At 46.7% G+C, this 14,238-nt stretch overlaps 1 protein-coding gene across 4 annotated transcripts in view; it reads right to left on the bottom strand.

The window, feature by feature from the left end:
- MVB12B (multivesicular body subunit 12B) overlaps positions 1 to 5,281 on the bottom strand; it is a 95,860-nt gene extending 90,579 nt beyond the window's left edge. Inside the window, exon 1 of one of the 4 annotated variants that reach the window (XM_048822788.2) lies at positions 4,448 to 5,281. Coding sequence is in view for 1 of the 4 variants with exons in the window: in XM_048822786.2 (XP_048678743.1) it covers positions 3,977 to 4,042 (66 nt within the window). In the remaining 3 variants the exon portion in view is untranslated. Of the gene's footprint in view, positions 1 to 3,976; positions 4,070 to 4,153; positions 4,180 to 4,447 lie in introns of those variants that run through there. The other 3 variants (XM_048822789.2, XM_048822791.2, XM_048822786.2) reach the window with 3 other exon arrangements.
- Positions 5,282 to 14,238: the final 8,957 nt, after the last annotated feature.

Below are 14,238 nucleotides of genomic sequence, written 5' to 3'. Positions count from 1 at the left end.
TTCCGAGTTTCTTGAAAAACCAAGATCCTTGAGGGGGTTGCTAACAGTGCTCATTATTGAAACAAGTTACATTGTCCAACCAGGTCAAAGCCGAGTCTAGTTCTTTTTATCCTAGCTTCTCCCGTAAGACTTCATTTCACAGCCTTTGCTAACTTCCCTTAGGTCACAGATCAACAGATATACAGAGCTCCCCTTCTGACTGGTATCTTAATCCCTTGTGTTTATATCTTTATAAACACACTCTTTCCCTTTCTCCTTCCCTACCTTTCTCTCCCACCTTATTTTCATCGTACGTCATCTTCATTTGTATTGGTTTACGCTAAATGTATAATACTTGAAATGGACAATAAAGCTATTTCATTAATACGCCCTGACCACAGGCACACTAGAGCACAGGACAAACATACTTGCATACTCCAATGGTGAATTTCTGTTAGTTTAAAATATGGAACACTAAGGTAAACTAGAAAACAAAGTTTTACAAATTCAAAAACAAACAACTTAAAGAACAAATTGTGTGAGAATGGAGCAGATCTGATCATCTACTTGGCAGATGCACAACACGTCATGAGAAACCAGCACAGCTCTAAAGCTGAATGGCAGGGAGGACAATTTTATCGTTTCCTCCTTCAACCACATGCGCTGCACTTCTGACGCTAACTTGTTACCACAAAGGCAGAATGACATTCAGCAAAGATTAAACTGAAAAATTAAAACCTCTTACTGACTTCCTGTACCAAAGGAGAAATAAAGCTACAAAGTCTATGGAGAGAGACATTACTGTAGCCTTAACTCAAATACCATTGGAAGATTGTTTGCAAGTTCATTCTAAAAAGCTGTAGCTATTAATAGCACTCTTACATTTACACAGCAACTCTCAGCACAAAGCGGATTGCAAAGCACTACAAACTGACACACCGTCACGATCCCTTCACCCACCTCCAGAACGCAGCCACACTTGGGGCGTGATGTAGCAGCTGCTCAATAGCTCACAGCCAGTTTTACGACAGGGGAGAATTTTAGGCAGACAGTCAGATTTTGGCCAGGATACTGGGTTCCAATGCCGTGGAAGCTTTGATGGTCACAGGTAGTCACAACTTCAGTTTCAAACGTCACCCATGAAGCGAGCTATCGTTTTGCGTTAGGTCCTCTCTACACTGAAGCTAAGGAAGGGCCCCGCTTTCAGTATAGCTGCTACCTGCACAGACAGTTACCGTCTGCAGCACAGATGGGAACCTGGGCTGGTCTAACCAGGAACAGGAACTGAAATAATTAAATTGGTTGTAACTTACACTGCAGTTATGTCAGTGCAAGTCCATTTGTGGACACTTGTGGATTACCAGTGCCCTATTTCAATTTCTCTTAAATCATTAAAAAAAAATTGCCAAAGGAAATTGAAATAGGACACTCAATCCAAATAAAGTGTCCACACAGGGACGACTGCACTGAAGTAACCTAAGGTTTGGATTCCATCCGAGCTAGTTCCTTCTGAGTCATTTTGGTTCCAGGGTGTGTGTAGACAAGCGCCTTCGCGTCACGGGAACTGGGCTAAAGCCTTAGATTTGGTGTTGGAGACAGCTATGCATAATGAGACCAGAACTGACACATTATGTTCAGTGCCATGACCCCATGAACTACATCAGATTTTAAGCTTTAAACATCCTACTGTACCCAGAGGAAAGTTGACGGTTAAGGCCCAGTCTTGGCTAGGATTTAAAGATGCATTGTTAAATGATGTTAGCTCTCTCAATCTAACACACACTATCACTCCAGTCAAGACAAGGCCAAACTTTAGCACAGTGGCTCTCAACCTCTCCAGACTACCGTACCCTTTTCAGGGCTCTGATTTGTCCTGTGTACCCCACAAGTTTCACCTCACTTAAAAACTACTTGCTTACAAAATCAGACATTAAAATACAAAAGTGTCACTGCCGCACTGTTACACGTTTTTACCATATAATTATAAATCAATTTGAATATAAATATTCTACTTATATGTTAGTGTACAGTATATAGAGCAATATGAACAAATCATTGTATGGAATTTTAGCTTGTACTGACTTCGCTAGTGCTTTTTATGTAGTCTTTTGTAAAACTAGGCAAATATCTAGATGAGTGGATGTACCCCCTGGAAGACCCCTGCACCAGGTATGCATGCCTCTGGTTGAGAACCACTGCTTAGCACATGCTAACTTGGTTGAGTTGAAACCTACTGGGGAATCTAAGCTTTACCTTGACTACCTTGGGACCTGCTGAAGTACAATTTGCCTTGTCTTGACAAGAGTGTTAGGCCTTGTCTACATTTAGAGGGTTTTGCGGGTATTGTTAGGCCAGTATAGCTGAACACGCAAAGCTGCCCCAAGTGTGGACATGGTTATACTGGTATAACGGTGCTTATAGGGGGTCAGGGAATTGGCATTAGCTGTATGAGTGTAAGAACAGTTATACTGGCGTAACTACATCCATGCTAAGGCTTATATAAGCCTAGCTGTATTAATAAAAAGAAATCGCACCCCTGATCGACAGAGCTTTACAGGTTCAACGGAAGGACAGACTTAGCCTTTCAGAAAGTGTAAATTAGATCATGTTCGCTGGCCTGACCTAATCCCACATCTTTAAATCCTAGTCTAGACAGAGCCTAACACATGATAAGGTTGAGTGAAGCTGGATGAACCTTCCCAAACACCAGAGCAGAAATACATCACTGGGACTTGTGTAAGTTGGAGGTGAATAAAGAAAGGTGCCGGTCACCAATGCCATTGCCCAGCCCATGTTCCAGGACAAGGAAATGCACGTTGTCAGCTTGGCTGGGGAGAGACCCCTGAGAATTGGGGAGGGGGAAATCAAGAAATACTAAGGTGTAAGCACCTGTAGCAAAACACTTCACCTCACATGCTGCTCTTTCACCACAAAGTCCACTAACTTCCCATGGACGAATCAGCAGGCCAAGCTCGCCAGTACTCTAGATCATCTTGCAGATTATTGGAGCTACTATTGCAACTGACCCAGCAGATCAAATAACTTAGTTTATCTACACAGGTGGTTGGGTGCTGCACTGAGAGGGTCTCCTCCAGAACACAATGCTAACACACACCCAGCGACAGCACCGAAGAGCACCCAGTCCAAACTGAGAAATTCACCATGACTTTAGCCAGCCCAGTGAACTCACTGTTGGTCTCCCTTGGTGCACGTGGTCCCTCCCAAGGCCAGAAATAAGACCCTGGGACAACTCACATATCTAATTAAGCATATGCATAAGCGTTTGCAGAATCCAGGATTGTACCGCAAGGCTCCACGGACTGCAAGTTCCTGACTTCGGTCACCAACAGCTTGCAGGTGAGCAAAGAGGGGGTGGATGGGCTTCTTCCCAATCCGCAGCCAGAAAAATGGTGGCCAGGACAGGGGCAAACTGGAAAATCATTGTCAGAGAGGCACAGACAAGCTAGGCAGCCAATTGTGGCTGTAACTGAGTGCACACAAAGGCAGAGGTGAACATCAAAGCTGGAAGGCGCCCTGGAAAGCATTTGTTGTTGATTAGCCCTGTGAGGCTTCTGTGCCTTGCCTGGGAGCTTTTCCTCACTCCATTGTTTGCCAGAGCAGAGGAATTTGTGTTGCCGCTTTCGGGGGCAGGGGGTGTGTTCTGGCTGAAGGCAGAGGACAAAGCCCGGCGGCTACCGCCAGCCTCCCCGGGGCTCAGACCCACCCTAGCCCCGCAGCGCGCCGCCGGGGAGAGGACACGAGCGGCTCCCGGCCCCGGCGCCCCCGCGGCGGAGGCTGCCCGGGCCGGGGAAGGCCGGGGGCGGCCAGCCCCCAGGAAACCCGCCCCGGGGCGCCGCCCCCGAGACAAAGCGGCCCCGCGCCCGCGGCGACGCCCCGACACGCCCGCACCCTCCCCGGGCAGCTCGGCGCGACCCCGGCCGGGCGAGGCCGGCGGAGAGCGGGGCGGGGGCCGCGGGCCGGGCCGGGGACACTTAACTGTTGCCCGGGCGGCGGGCGGCGGCCGGTCGCGTCTGCCCCGTCGCAGGCAGAAGCAGCTGCTCATCGCCCGGCGCGGCGCGGCCCGGCCCGGCCCGGCCCGGCGGGAGGCGGCGGCGGCCTGCGGGGCCCAGCGGGGCGGCGGGCGGCGGAGAGCGGGGCGGCGGCGGTGCCTTACCCGGCGGGAGCGCGGCCCCCCGGCCCCGGCGCCCGGACCCCCCCGGCCCCGGCGCCCGGACCCCCCCGGCGGGAGCTGCGGCCGGCGGCGCGGGCCACGGGAGCCGGCGCGGCGGACACGGGCTCGGAGCCGCCGCGCTGCGCAGAGCCCCCGCCCGCCGGAGCCCGCCCCGCGCCCGCCCCGCCGGGTCTCCGCGCCCCGGGCGCCCCGGCCCCGCGGCCCCCGCTCCAGGCGCGGCGCTCGGCCTGTGCCCGGCCCCGGCCCCTGCCCCTGCCGGGCCGCACGGCGACTTACCCGAGGCTAGCCTGCTCGCACGGCCCCCGCTGCATCAATGCAGGGAGCCTGAATGGGGAGAAGGGAATAGGTTCTGGCAATCCGTCCTGTTTTCATAGCGCTAGCGGTGCTGGAACCAGAGACGTATTTTCTAAATGACCTATACAACCCATTTCCTTCAAACAACGCCTCAGTGCAAGAAAGCTAAAGTTTCCTTCTCTGAAGCGTGGTTTGTTTACTGCTGGTAGAAGCAGGAGAGTAGACTGGAAGGAAGCTGTATAGCAAATCCAAAGCGCAGCATCTTCTAAGGCCAACATGCTGCAAAGGTCTCCTACCTAACTGTACAGCAGTGAGCAGACCGGTTGACCCCACCTTAATGGAAATCTGCCCACAAGATACTTCTGTTCCACTACTGTACTTGGTACGGGGGCTACAGAAAGCTACAGGTCCATCCAGGCAGGCTTGGCCCCAGTCAATTTTAAGAGCAAGATGCCCTCAGTGGGAAGCCACCATCCAGGTCTGTCCATACTCTCTCCCCTTACAAGGCCAAGAAACGCTGGCTGGCTGAGCAGGTAGCTCATTACATTGTGCTGCTTCCCTGTTGTGACAGGCTGGTCCCCTGTATCTGATCAGTCTAGTCTTAATTACATGGCTAATGATCAAATAATCCTGATTTCCCCCGTCTGATTTATTTTGCTCATAATGTGTCTGCTCTAACTCACCCTGTCAGGTGGCCCTTTATAGTCTGATCTTTTCTCACCTAGAAAGCTAGTTCCCTTTTTCTAAAATCCTTTTTGAATTACTCTTTCATTACAGCTCTGTAACCTCTCTGTATATCTAACCTGCCTTGTGAATAGCTAAATAACCCTCTCCTTTTCGCTGATAGGTTTCTCTGCCCTCACTTTTGCAACGGATTGGTTTCTGTTACAGATAGGCATACAGCTCAGCCAATCAACAGCTCTTTATAGCCCAAAATGTAGTTTAGGGTTGCTGAGGTTGATAACTGACCTGCTCCAGCTGTGCTGGGAGTCAGGAGAGTTCGTGGGTTCTGTTCCCGCTTCTGTGTCTGATCATGTCTAGGTCAGTTCTCTGTCTTTAACATAGCTAAGATAAGATCACCTTGCAGAGGTCCTGTGAGGTTTAATTCATTAGTCTGTGTAAAGTATTTGAGATCCTTGGATGAAAGCTGCTATAGAAATGACAATTATGATTATGTTCCTGTGAACAGTATAAACACAATATACTGCAAGAGCAACTAATGTTCATGGTCTTCTTATTACCACGGGCCACCGCTCTGTTGCGTTGGGACCAGTCCTTTGTGCTACCAGTGTTATTACCTTTGTGGTTGTTCACCAGAGACAAAGCTCAACAGATGGCAGTGTCTGAACAATGATAATGCCAAGGTATTTTTGAAAACATTTGTATGGGTCACGGGATCTGGTCCAAGAGGTGATTATAGTGGAACCGCTTGGTAATAGTGACCATAATATAATTAAATTTAATAGCCCTGTGGGGGGAAGGGGCAGAAACACCACAGCAGCCCACCATGTAGCATTTAATTTTAGAAAGGGGAACTACACAAAAATGAGGAAGTTAGTTAAACAGAAATTAAAAAGTACAGTGCCAAAAGTGAAATTCTTGCAAGCTGCATGGAAACTTTTTAAAGACACCAAAATAGAGACTCAAATATATACCCCAAATTAAAAAACATAGTACGAGAACCAAAAAAGTGCCACCATGGCAAAACAAAGTAAAAGAAGCAGGGAGAGGCAAAAAGGCATCCTTTAAAAAGTGGAAGTTAAATCCTAGTGAGGAAAATAGAAAGGAGCACAAACTCTGGCAAATGAAGTGTAAAAAATATACTTAGGAAGACCAAAAAAGAATTTGAAGAACAGTTAGCAAAAGATTCAAAAAGTAATAGCAAAAATTGTTTTTAAGTACATCAGAAGCAGGAAGCCCGCTAAACAACCTGTGGGGTTACTGGACGATTGAGATGCTAACGGAGCACTCAAGGACGAGAAGGCCATTGCGGAGAAGCTAAATGAATTCTTTGTAACATTCTTCACGGCTGAGGATGTGAGGAAGATTCCCACACCTGAGCCATTCTTTTTAGGTGACAAATCTGAGGAACTGTCCCAGATTGAGGTGTCACTAGAGGAGGTTTTGGAACAAATTGATAAACTAAACTGTAATAAGTCACCAAGACCAGATGGTATTCACCCAAGAGTTCTGAAGGAACTCAAATGTGAAATTGCAGAATTACTAACTGTGGTATGCAACCTATCATTTAAATCAGCTTCTGTACTAGATGACTGGAGAAGAGCTAATGTGACGCCAATTTTTAAAAAAGGGCTCCAGAGGTGATCCCTGCAATTACAGGTCTGTAAGCCTGACTTCAGTACCAGGCAAACTGGTTGAAACTATAGTAAAGAACAGAATTATCAGACACATATATGAACATGATTTGTTGGGGAAGAGTCAACATGGTTTTTGTAAAGGGAGATCATGCCTCACCAATCTCCTAGAATTTTTCAGGGGGGTCAACAAACATGTGGACAAGAGTAATCCAGTGGATACAGAGTACTTAGATTTTCAGAAAGCCTTTGATAAGGTCCCTCACCAAAGGCTCTTAAGCAACGTAAGCTGTCATGAGATTAGGGGGAAGGTCTTTTCAAGGACCAGTAACTGGTTAAAAGATAGGAAACAAAGGGTAGGAATAAATGGTCAGTTTTCAGAATGAAGAGAGGTAAATAGTATGCCCCAAGGGGCTGTACTGTGATCAGTTCTACTCAGCATATTCATAAATTATCTGGAAAAAGAGGTAAACAGTGAGGTTGCAAAATTGGCAGATGATACAAAACTACTCAAGATAGTTAAGTCCCAGGCAGACTGCAAAGAGCTACAAAGGGATCTCACAAAACTGGAGAACAAAATGACAGATGAATTCAATGTTGATAAATGCAAAGTAATGCACACTGGAAAACATAATACCAACTATACATATAAAACGATGGGGTCTAAATAAGCTGTTCCCACTCAAGAAAGAGATCTTGGAGTCACTGTGGATAGATCTCTGAAAACATCCACTCAATGTGCAGCGGCCATCAAAAAAAGTGACCAGAATGTTGGGAATCATTAAGAAAGGGATAGAAAATAAGACAAAGTATCATATTACCTCTATATAAATCCATGGTAAGCCCACATCTTGAATACTGCATGCAGATCTGGTCGCCCCATCTCAAAAAAGATATATTGGAATTGGAAAAAGGTACAGAAAATTGCAAAAAAATTATTAGGGGTATGGAACAGCTGCCATATGATGAGATATAAATAAGACTGGGACTTTTCATCTTGGAAAAGAGACGACTAAGGGGATATATGATGGAGGTCTATACAATCATGACTGGTGTGGAGAAAGTAAATAAGGAAGTGTAGTTTACTCCTTCTCATAACATAAGAACTAGGGGTCATCAAATGAAATTAATAGGCAGCAGGTTTAAAACAAACAAAAGGAAGTCTTTTTCCACAGAAAGCACAGTCGACCTGTGGAACTCTTTGCCAGAGGATGTTGTGAAGGCCAAGATTATAACAGGGTTCCAAAAAGAACTAGATAAATTCATGGAGGATAGGTCCATCAATGGCTATTAACCAACATGGGGAGGGATGGTGTCCCTAGCCTGTTTGCCAGAAGCTGGGAATGGGCAACGGGATGGATCACTTGATGATTACCTGTTCTGGTTATTCGCTCTGGAGCACCTGGCATTGGCCACTGTCGGTAGACAGGATACTGGGCTAGATGGACCTTTGGTCTGACCCAGTGTGGCCATTCTTGTGTTCTTTCTCTAGTTCTCTCTCTCTTCAAGTACTGCATCTTCTCTTCTCTGATATCATTATTCCAAACAGATACAGCAACAATCTTCCTTGTATGCATTCCAGCCACGGCACACTACCCTCTCAACAAGACTCTTAAATCTTACTGGCTAGATAAATTTCTAATTGTTATTGTTATTTGATGTTGTGAAGGCATAGGCTTTATATTTACTCAGTATGTTAGTAGGACCTTTTCTTCCAGTGTCTAGGACTCAAACAACTTTGTTACTACAATAGGCTCACTACGTATTTTTGTACAAGTTCCTGAAACATGACTTAAATGAGAACAGCCATTAAGTAAATCCACTGTCAGAAGACAGGATACTGGGCTAAATGGACCTTTGGTCTGACCCAATATGGCCATTCTTATGTTCTTATATTCTCTTTGTCCAACCAATGCCTTTTTTGTTTCCTCTGAGTGCATCACTAATGGCTGGTACTGGCTGCTGTATCTAAAGATTAAAGATGATTATTTTGAGTGGCGAGGAGTAGAATGCATTTTTTGGTTTGGAGAGTAATTTAGAGAGAGAGAGATGATGCCTGGTGGAAATGAGAAATATATGCTCCATACATAATATATGCCCCAAATGCCCTATTACAAATACAGAAAGATTTCCTGAACTGGAGAAGTTGGTACACATTACAGTGTGTTAATGCTTCCCTAAGGAAATGCTGATACTGAGAGTGTCTTTAGTGTAATAATATTAAAAAACTCAGCGTTTCAATAAGACCCTCCCTGCCCACCCTAGCAGTGTGAAATCAATTGATTCCAGAGGAGGAGTCTAATTGCTGCTTAGTATCCAGAAAATCTTCCAAGATGTACTCGGGTGCATGTTTCTACATGACCTGCAATAATAGTTTTCCAAGGGGAGTAGGTGGTGGTCATGAGCCTGTAGTGCTACACAAGAACAGCTTAGTTACTTCCTCTCTGGCATTATACTCACGGAAACGGTAAACTCTGTCGTGTAGCCATTGCCTAAAGAGAATATTGCAAGTCCAAGAAGAGCAACTGTTCCTGCTGCGGCATTCGGAGCCCTGAGCTGCTCCGGGTGGTTTCAATGAAGACCCAAGAACACTTGCAGGGCTGGAGACCTTTAATCTGTTGCAGATTATTAGGGTTATGGAGAAGGAGCTATAGTGCCCTTTCATACTGCATAATCCCAGGCCCTTAATCTGCAAACACTTGCACATTTTAGTAATTTTAGTCAAATGAGCAGTCCCATGGAGTTCAGCGAGACTGCTTGAGCTTAAAGTTACTCATGTGTGTAAGTGTATGCAGGTATATATATTATGTTGCCATTGTACTTTTACATAATCCCTTTTCTAAGTACGTTTACTTATTTCCTTTTACTCAAACCACATTTGTGCAACACACCAATGCTGCAATCAACTGGATTTTATCAAACTTGTGTGCAGATTACTAGTGTTTTATCTTCTGGGAGTTTTTCACAAAAACACGTTGGCTTAGAGAATTTCTGTTCCTTGTTGGCCTTGATTTGTGGCTGAGTGAGACTGGTTTCCTCTCCACCTGATTTGAAGGGCACCGAGATTTTAAACTTCCAGAAGAATTCTCCAAAGCAATGAATGTACTACTTGGGTGTCCAGGCTGCTGTTTCTGAGAAAGGGGCAAGTCAGTCACCGGCCCTACAGCTCCCGCTCCTTGGACTGCACAGCACATTCTGCAGTGGCGCGTGTGCTATTTTCATCATTTGAACTCGTAAAACACACCCAGACATGAAAAGGCAGCAGCCGTGCTTCAGGATGAGGTGAGCACTCTCAGGGCACGGCAGAACAAGGGAGGTGATAAATAAAATGACCCGTGGGTTGGCCCTTTGGGGAGAGTGGGCTGTGCCAACCGGAGTCTGCAGCCAGGGCAGGCCACCCACAGACATGCTGTGCAAATACAATAGGGTTTGGTTACTGACAAAGAGTGAAACATTCTAAAATATATAAATAGTCTCAACCTGTCACCACATTTTTACAAGCCAATGAATCCAGCAGAATCCCCTCTTTGATTGCGCTCAAAGAGGAGAATGATCCTGTCTCTGCAGGGGCTATCCAGCCTGCAGCCTCCTGGGCAAAGGGAGGGTTTTATGTTAAAATCATGGTACTGGGGTTCACCCCAGGAGAAATACAGGAAAGAACAGGTTATACCTGGGCCCTTACAGCTGGCGTCAGTGCTGCTAGTGAGACCCCTCTGAAAAGGGAGGAAGGAAGGTCAGTCTCTGGAGACGAGTCTTGTAGCCATTGCTGGGTAGGAAACGTGTGGTGGGGAGCTTGGAGAATCCACACAGCTATGGGTACAGATGACATGGGCCCTATGCTGTGGGGCAGGCACTGTGCGTTGGACACATGGCTTCCCTGTTCACAAACACACATGCTTGAGAATCCACAGGAAGGTGGAGTGCATGGCATAGATCCCCAGAGAGGCTCTCCCAGTCCTCCCAGGGCAGGGCGAGGGCTGTAAACTGTATACAGGTCCTTCCCCTGACCTTGCCATGGCAGCTCCGTGCTCCAGCCCCTGGCTCTCCTTGGCAGGTTACCCCTGTTCCTCGCAGGAAGAGTGGATGGGCCAGTGCCCTGGCATGCAGAACAGGAGTTCACAGTAGCATGGTTTTGACAGCACATGCCGCGTGGGCCTCCGCCCAGGGAGCAGCTCCACAAAGAGGCGGAATAGCTGGCAGGGTGGAGTAACATCCAAGACAGGAAACGCTCCCCTGGTGACAATGAGCCACCACGTTTACATTTCAGGCAGCTTCTAAAAATAAAACGTTGGTCTGTCTGTTCTCAGGAAACCCCTGGGAGAGCCCCCAGAGCAAGACCTGCGAACATTGTGGGTTCCTATAGTTTCAGCAGAGAATGGATGAAATACGATTAGTCTATTTATTATAAACAGAGCTGGGCTGAACCTCAGTGCGGGACTCACTACGCTGCTTGGGATGAGGTCATTGGTACCTCTGGCCCATTTGATAAATACCAGAGTAGGTAGATGCTGTACCGGCCAGGGGGAGGGGCAGTTTGCTGGCAGCTGCTCCAGGTACATGGAGTCTTTGTGACTCCTAGTGGGACGCAGCACTCATCTGGCCACAGCAGGTGAAAATGCTGAGATTCAGCTTCACAAATGATCCCAGTTTGTGGGGGAAATACTGTAAAAAGCAAGCTGTGACAGAAGACAGTCATGCATTCGCTCAGAGATGTAATGCCAGGACACTGTTTGCGTTACTCTTTTTTGGTGTGCAGGAACTCATTTGCCTCCCAAGCCAATTTCATTTGTGTGGTGAGACGCTGCAGCATTTCTCAGGTTTCCAAATCTGCCTTTGTGTTTGGCACCAAAACAAAACAAAGAAGAAGCACTTAGTGTTTGGTTTCAAGCAGGAACTGCTGCAGGGTGAGCTTCAGGTGCTGTCCTGTGTTTCAACTGACTTCAGCACCTGCTTAGCCTGCTCTTATGTAGCTTTGCATAGCAAAGTGTCTCCTTTCAAGCTACCATTTTCCTTGTATGTTTCTACTTTAAACTGTGCTTCTGAAAGACAGATGAAATGGTCCCTTTGCATCCACTGCAGAAACTCTGACTGGGCACTGCTAACAGTGAAAATGGTGTTTCTGTTAATGACATATACACACATTTCCCTCAATTATTCCTTACGGGAAGACAGAAGCCAATGGGTAGAACAAGGGAAGTGCAGAAGTTATTGGAATTTCACTGTGGTTCGCTATCATATATCAGCGCCTAGATGCTATTGTGATGGAAACCATTTTAGAAATGCTGTTGAATTAGATGTGTTACTTGTAACATCCAGGAAAGATCTCCTCTAGATTCCTGACCAGCACTCTGGGACAACCAAGGACGAGATCTCACCCACTGAATCTATCTCCGAATGTAACGAGTGCCTGTTGCACAGTGAGAGGGGCCTTGGGAAGTTTAGCGGGTGCTTGTAGATGTCCATTCAGTGTTTACCGTTATGTGTCTAGCAAACCTGACAATTACTTTAAAACTGAATCTTACTGCATTGATGTTCAGAGCTTCCAGTAACCTAGGACACTACATTGCCCTCTTAGAAGGTTGAATCTAATAACGTATTCCCCATCATATGTAAACTAATGGGGTTTTTTTCCTGTAAAAAGCAGATGATAGAGTCAGAGAGATTTAATTTTAAAAGAATATTCATAGACGTTGCACCACAGCCCAAGAAACTCCACGTCTCCAGCAGACACCTGCTCTCCCCTGGGATTCCCACAGCAATTACTTTGGGAGGTGGGTGACTAAGGGAGTCAGAGGGAAGAGGGAGCATTACAATGCTCCTGATTAGAGCAATACACAGCAGGGGAGCAGCTACATTTCAAGGGTTCCCTCTGTTGAGAGATGTATTGGAATTTACTTCTGGTTGACAGTCATCCAACCACGGACCAGATTCCTCTGCATTCTGGATGCAAACTGATTTTGCTGTCTGCTCAGTTTTATTTTGAGCTTAGTTTTTTGTTCTTGTTTCAGAAGCCATTTGTAACTTTCAGCTAAAACAATGGCTTATTGTTGAAAAACAGCACTGATGGTTAGTTTTTGGCTTGCTATAACTTTGTGCTTCACAGCTAGGCCAGCCCTCAGCTAGGTTAAAGCGGCATAGCTACACTGAAGTCCAAGGAGCTATGATGTTTTAAACCAGCTGAGAATCTGGCCCTGGGCTCTTTCTGCGAAAACTCCTAGCTAATGGATGGGTGTCAGAGCAACAGTGAGTGTGAGGGTTGCCTTGGCATTTTCCTCTAATAACAGGAATCAAGAGTTGGACTTAAACCAGATTTAAGGAAACCTGTTAAAAGAAACGAAGTGAAGTCTGCCTCTGCATTCTCACCTCACCTCTCGCGCCTAGTTACCGTGCACAGCGCAATTCTCACCATGCTTTTCCAAGAGCCCTCTGCTGGTAAGCAGTGAGTGAAGTGGCATCTTGGCACCCTGGGTTTCAGTCAATTTAACGTTGTTTCTTACTGTGTGGTCTAGTGGTTAGAATACATGGCTGATAGCTTGGGCTCCTCTGTTTCATTCTCAGCACAGCCATCAAGTACTGTAATTGCAAATCTCTTCCACACCCCAAACCTCAGTTTCCCCATTTGTAACATAGGTCTAACAACATCTACTCAGCGGGAGGCCAGGAAGTTTAATTAGTGTGTTACTTCGACTATGTCTACACTACAGCTTACGGCAGTATATCTTATGTCGCGCAGGGCTGGGAACAAGCCACTCCCTGAGTGACGTGAGTTGCACTGCCCTAAGGGCCGGGGTGGACAGCGCTATGTGAGTGGGAGAGCTTCTCCCCTGGCGTAGTTGCCATGGCTCATTGAAGGTGGATTCGTTAAATCGACAGGAGAGCTCTCTCCCACGGGTGTAGAGCAGCTCCACTAGGGAGCTCACAATGGTGCAGCTGCGCCTCTGTACCCTGGCGAGTGTCGCCATGGCCGTGGCCAGCGTGCGGCGAGATCCTGGGCTGGGACGAGCGATGTGCAGAGCAGCGTCCCTGCTATTGCACTACTTGGAGGTTTGCAAGGCACAGGCCTTCATTTAAAACACGAAGACAGCAGGGCAGCACACGGCCCACTATTTATATATTATGGATCATAATATTTAAGTGGTCTGGCTATAACCTGTAACTAGTTTTCCCTGACAGATACTGCTCAGCACATCCTAACAGCTGTCTGTAAAACACATTTATGAATTGTTCATAAATTTCCTGACAGTTGCAAACAGTGCACTCAGGGCCCCAGTGATAGCCTCCAAAAGAGGTTCCAAGGAGTATGAAGATTTCAGGGAAGCATTCTCCCTTGTTACAGGAGGTGATGCTAACGAGGCTCCCTGAGGGGGTGAAGTCAGGCTGGCTCTAAAGAGATCAGGATACTTGCAAGATTACTGCAAGAGGTACATTCAATCAGGATTAAGTGTCATGATAGTGATC

This window comes from Caretta caretta, chromosome 16 (genome assembly GCF_965140235.1).
Source record: "Caretta caretta isolate rCarCar2 chromosome 16, rCarCar1.hap1, whole genome shotgun sequence".
NCBI classification, from domain to species: domain Eukaryota; kingdom Metazoa; phylum Chordata; order Testudines; family Cheloniidae; genus Caretta; species Caretta caretta.
This window is presented reverse-complemented; position numbering and strand designations above follow the sequence as displayed.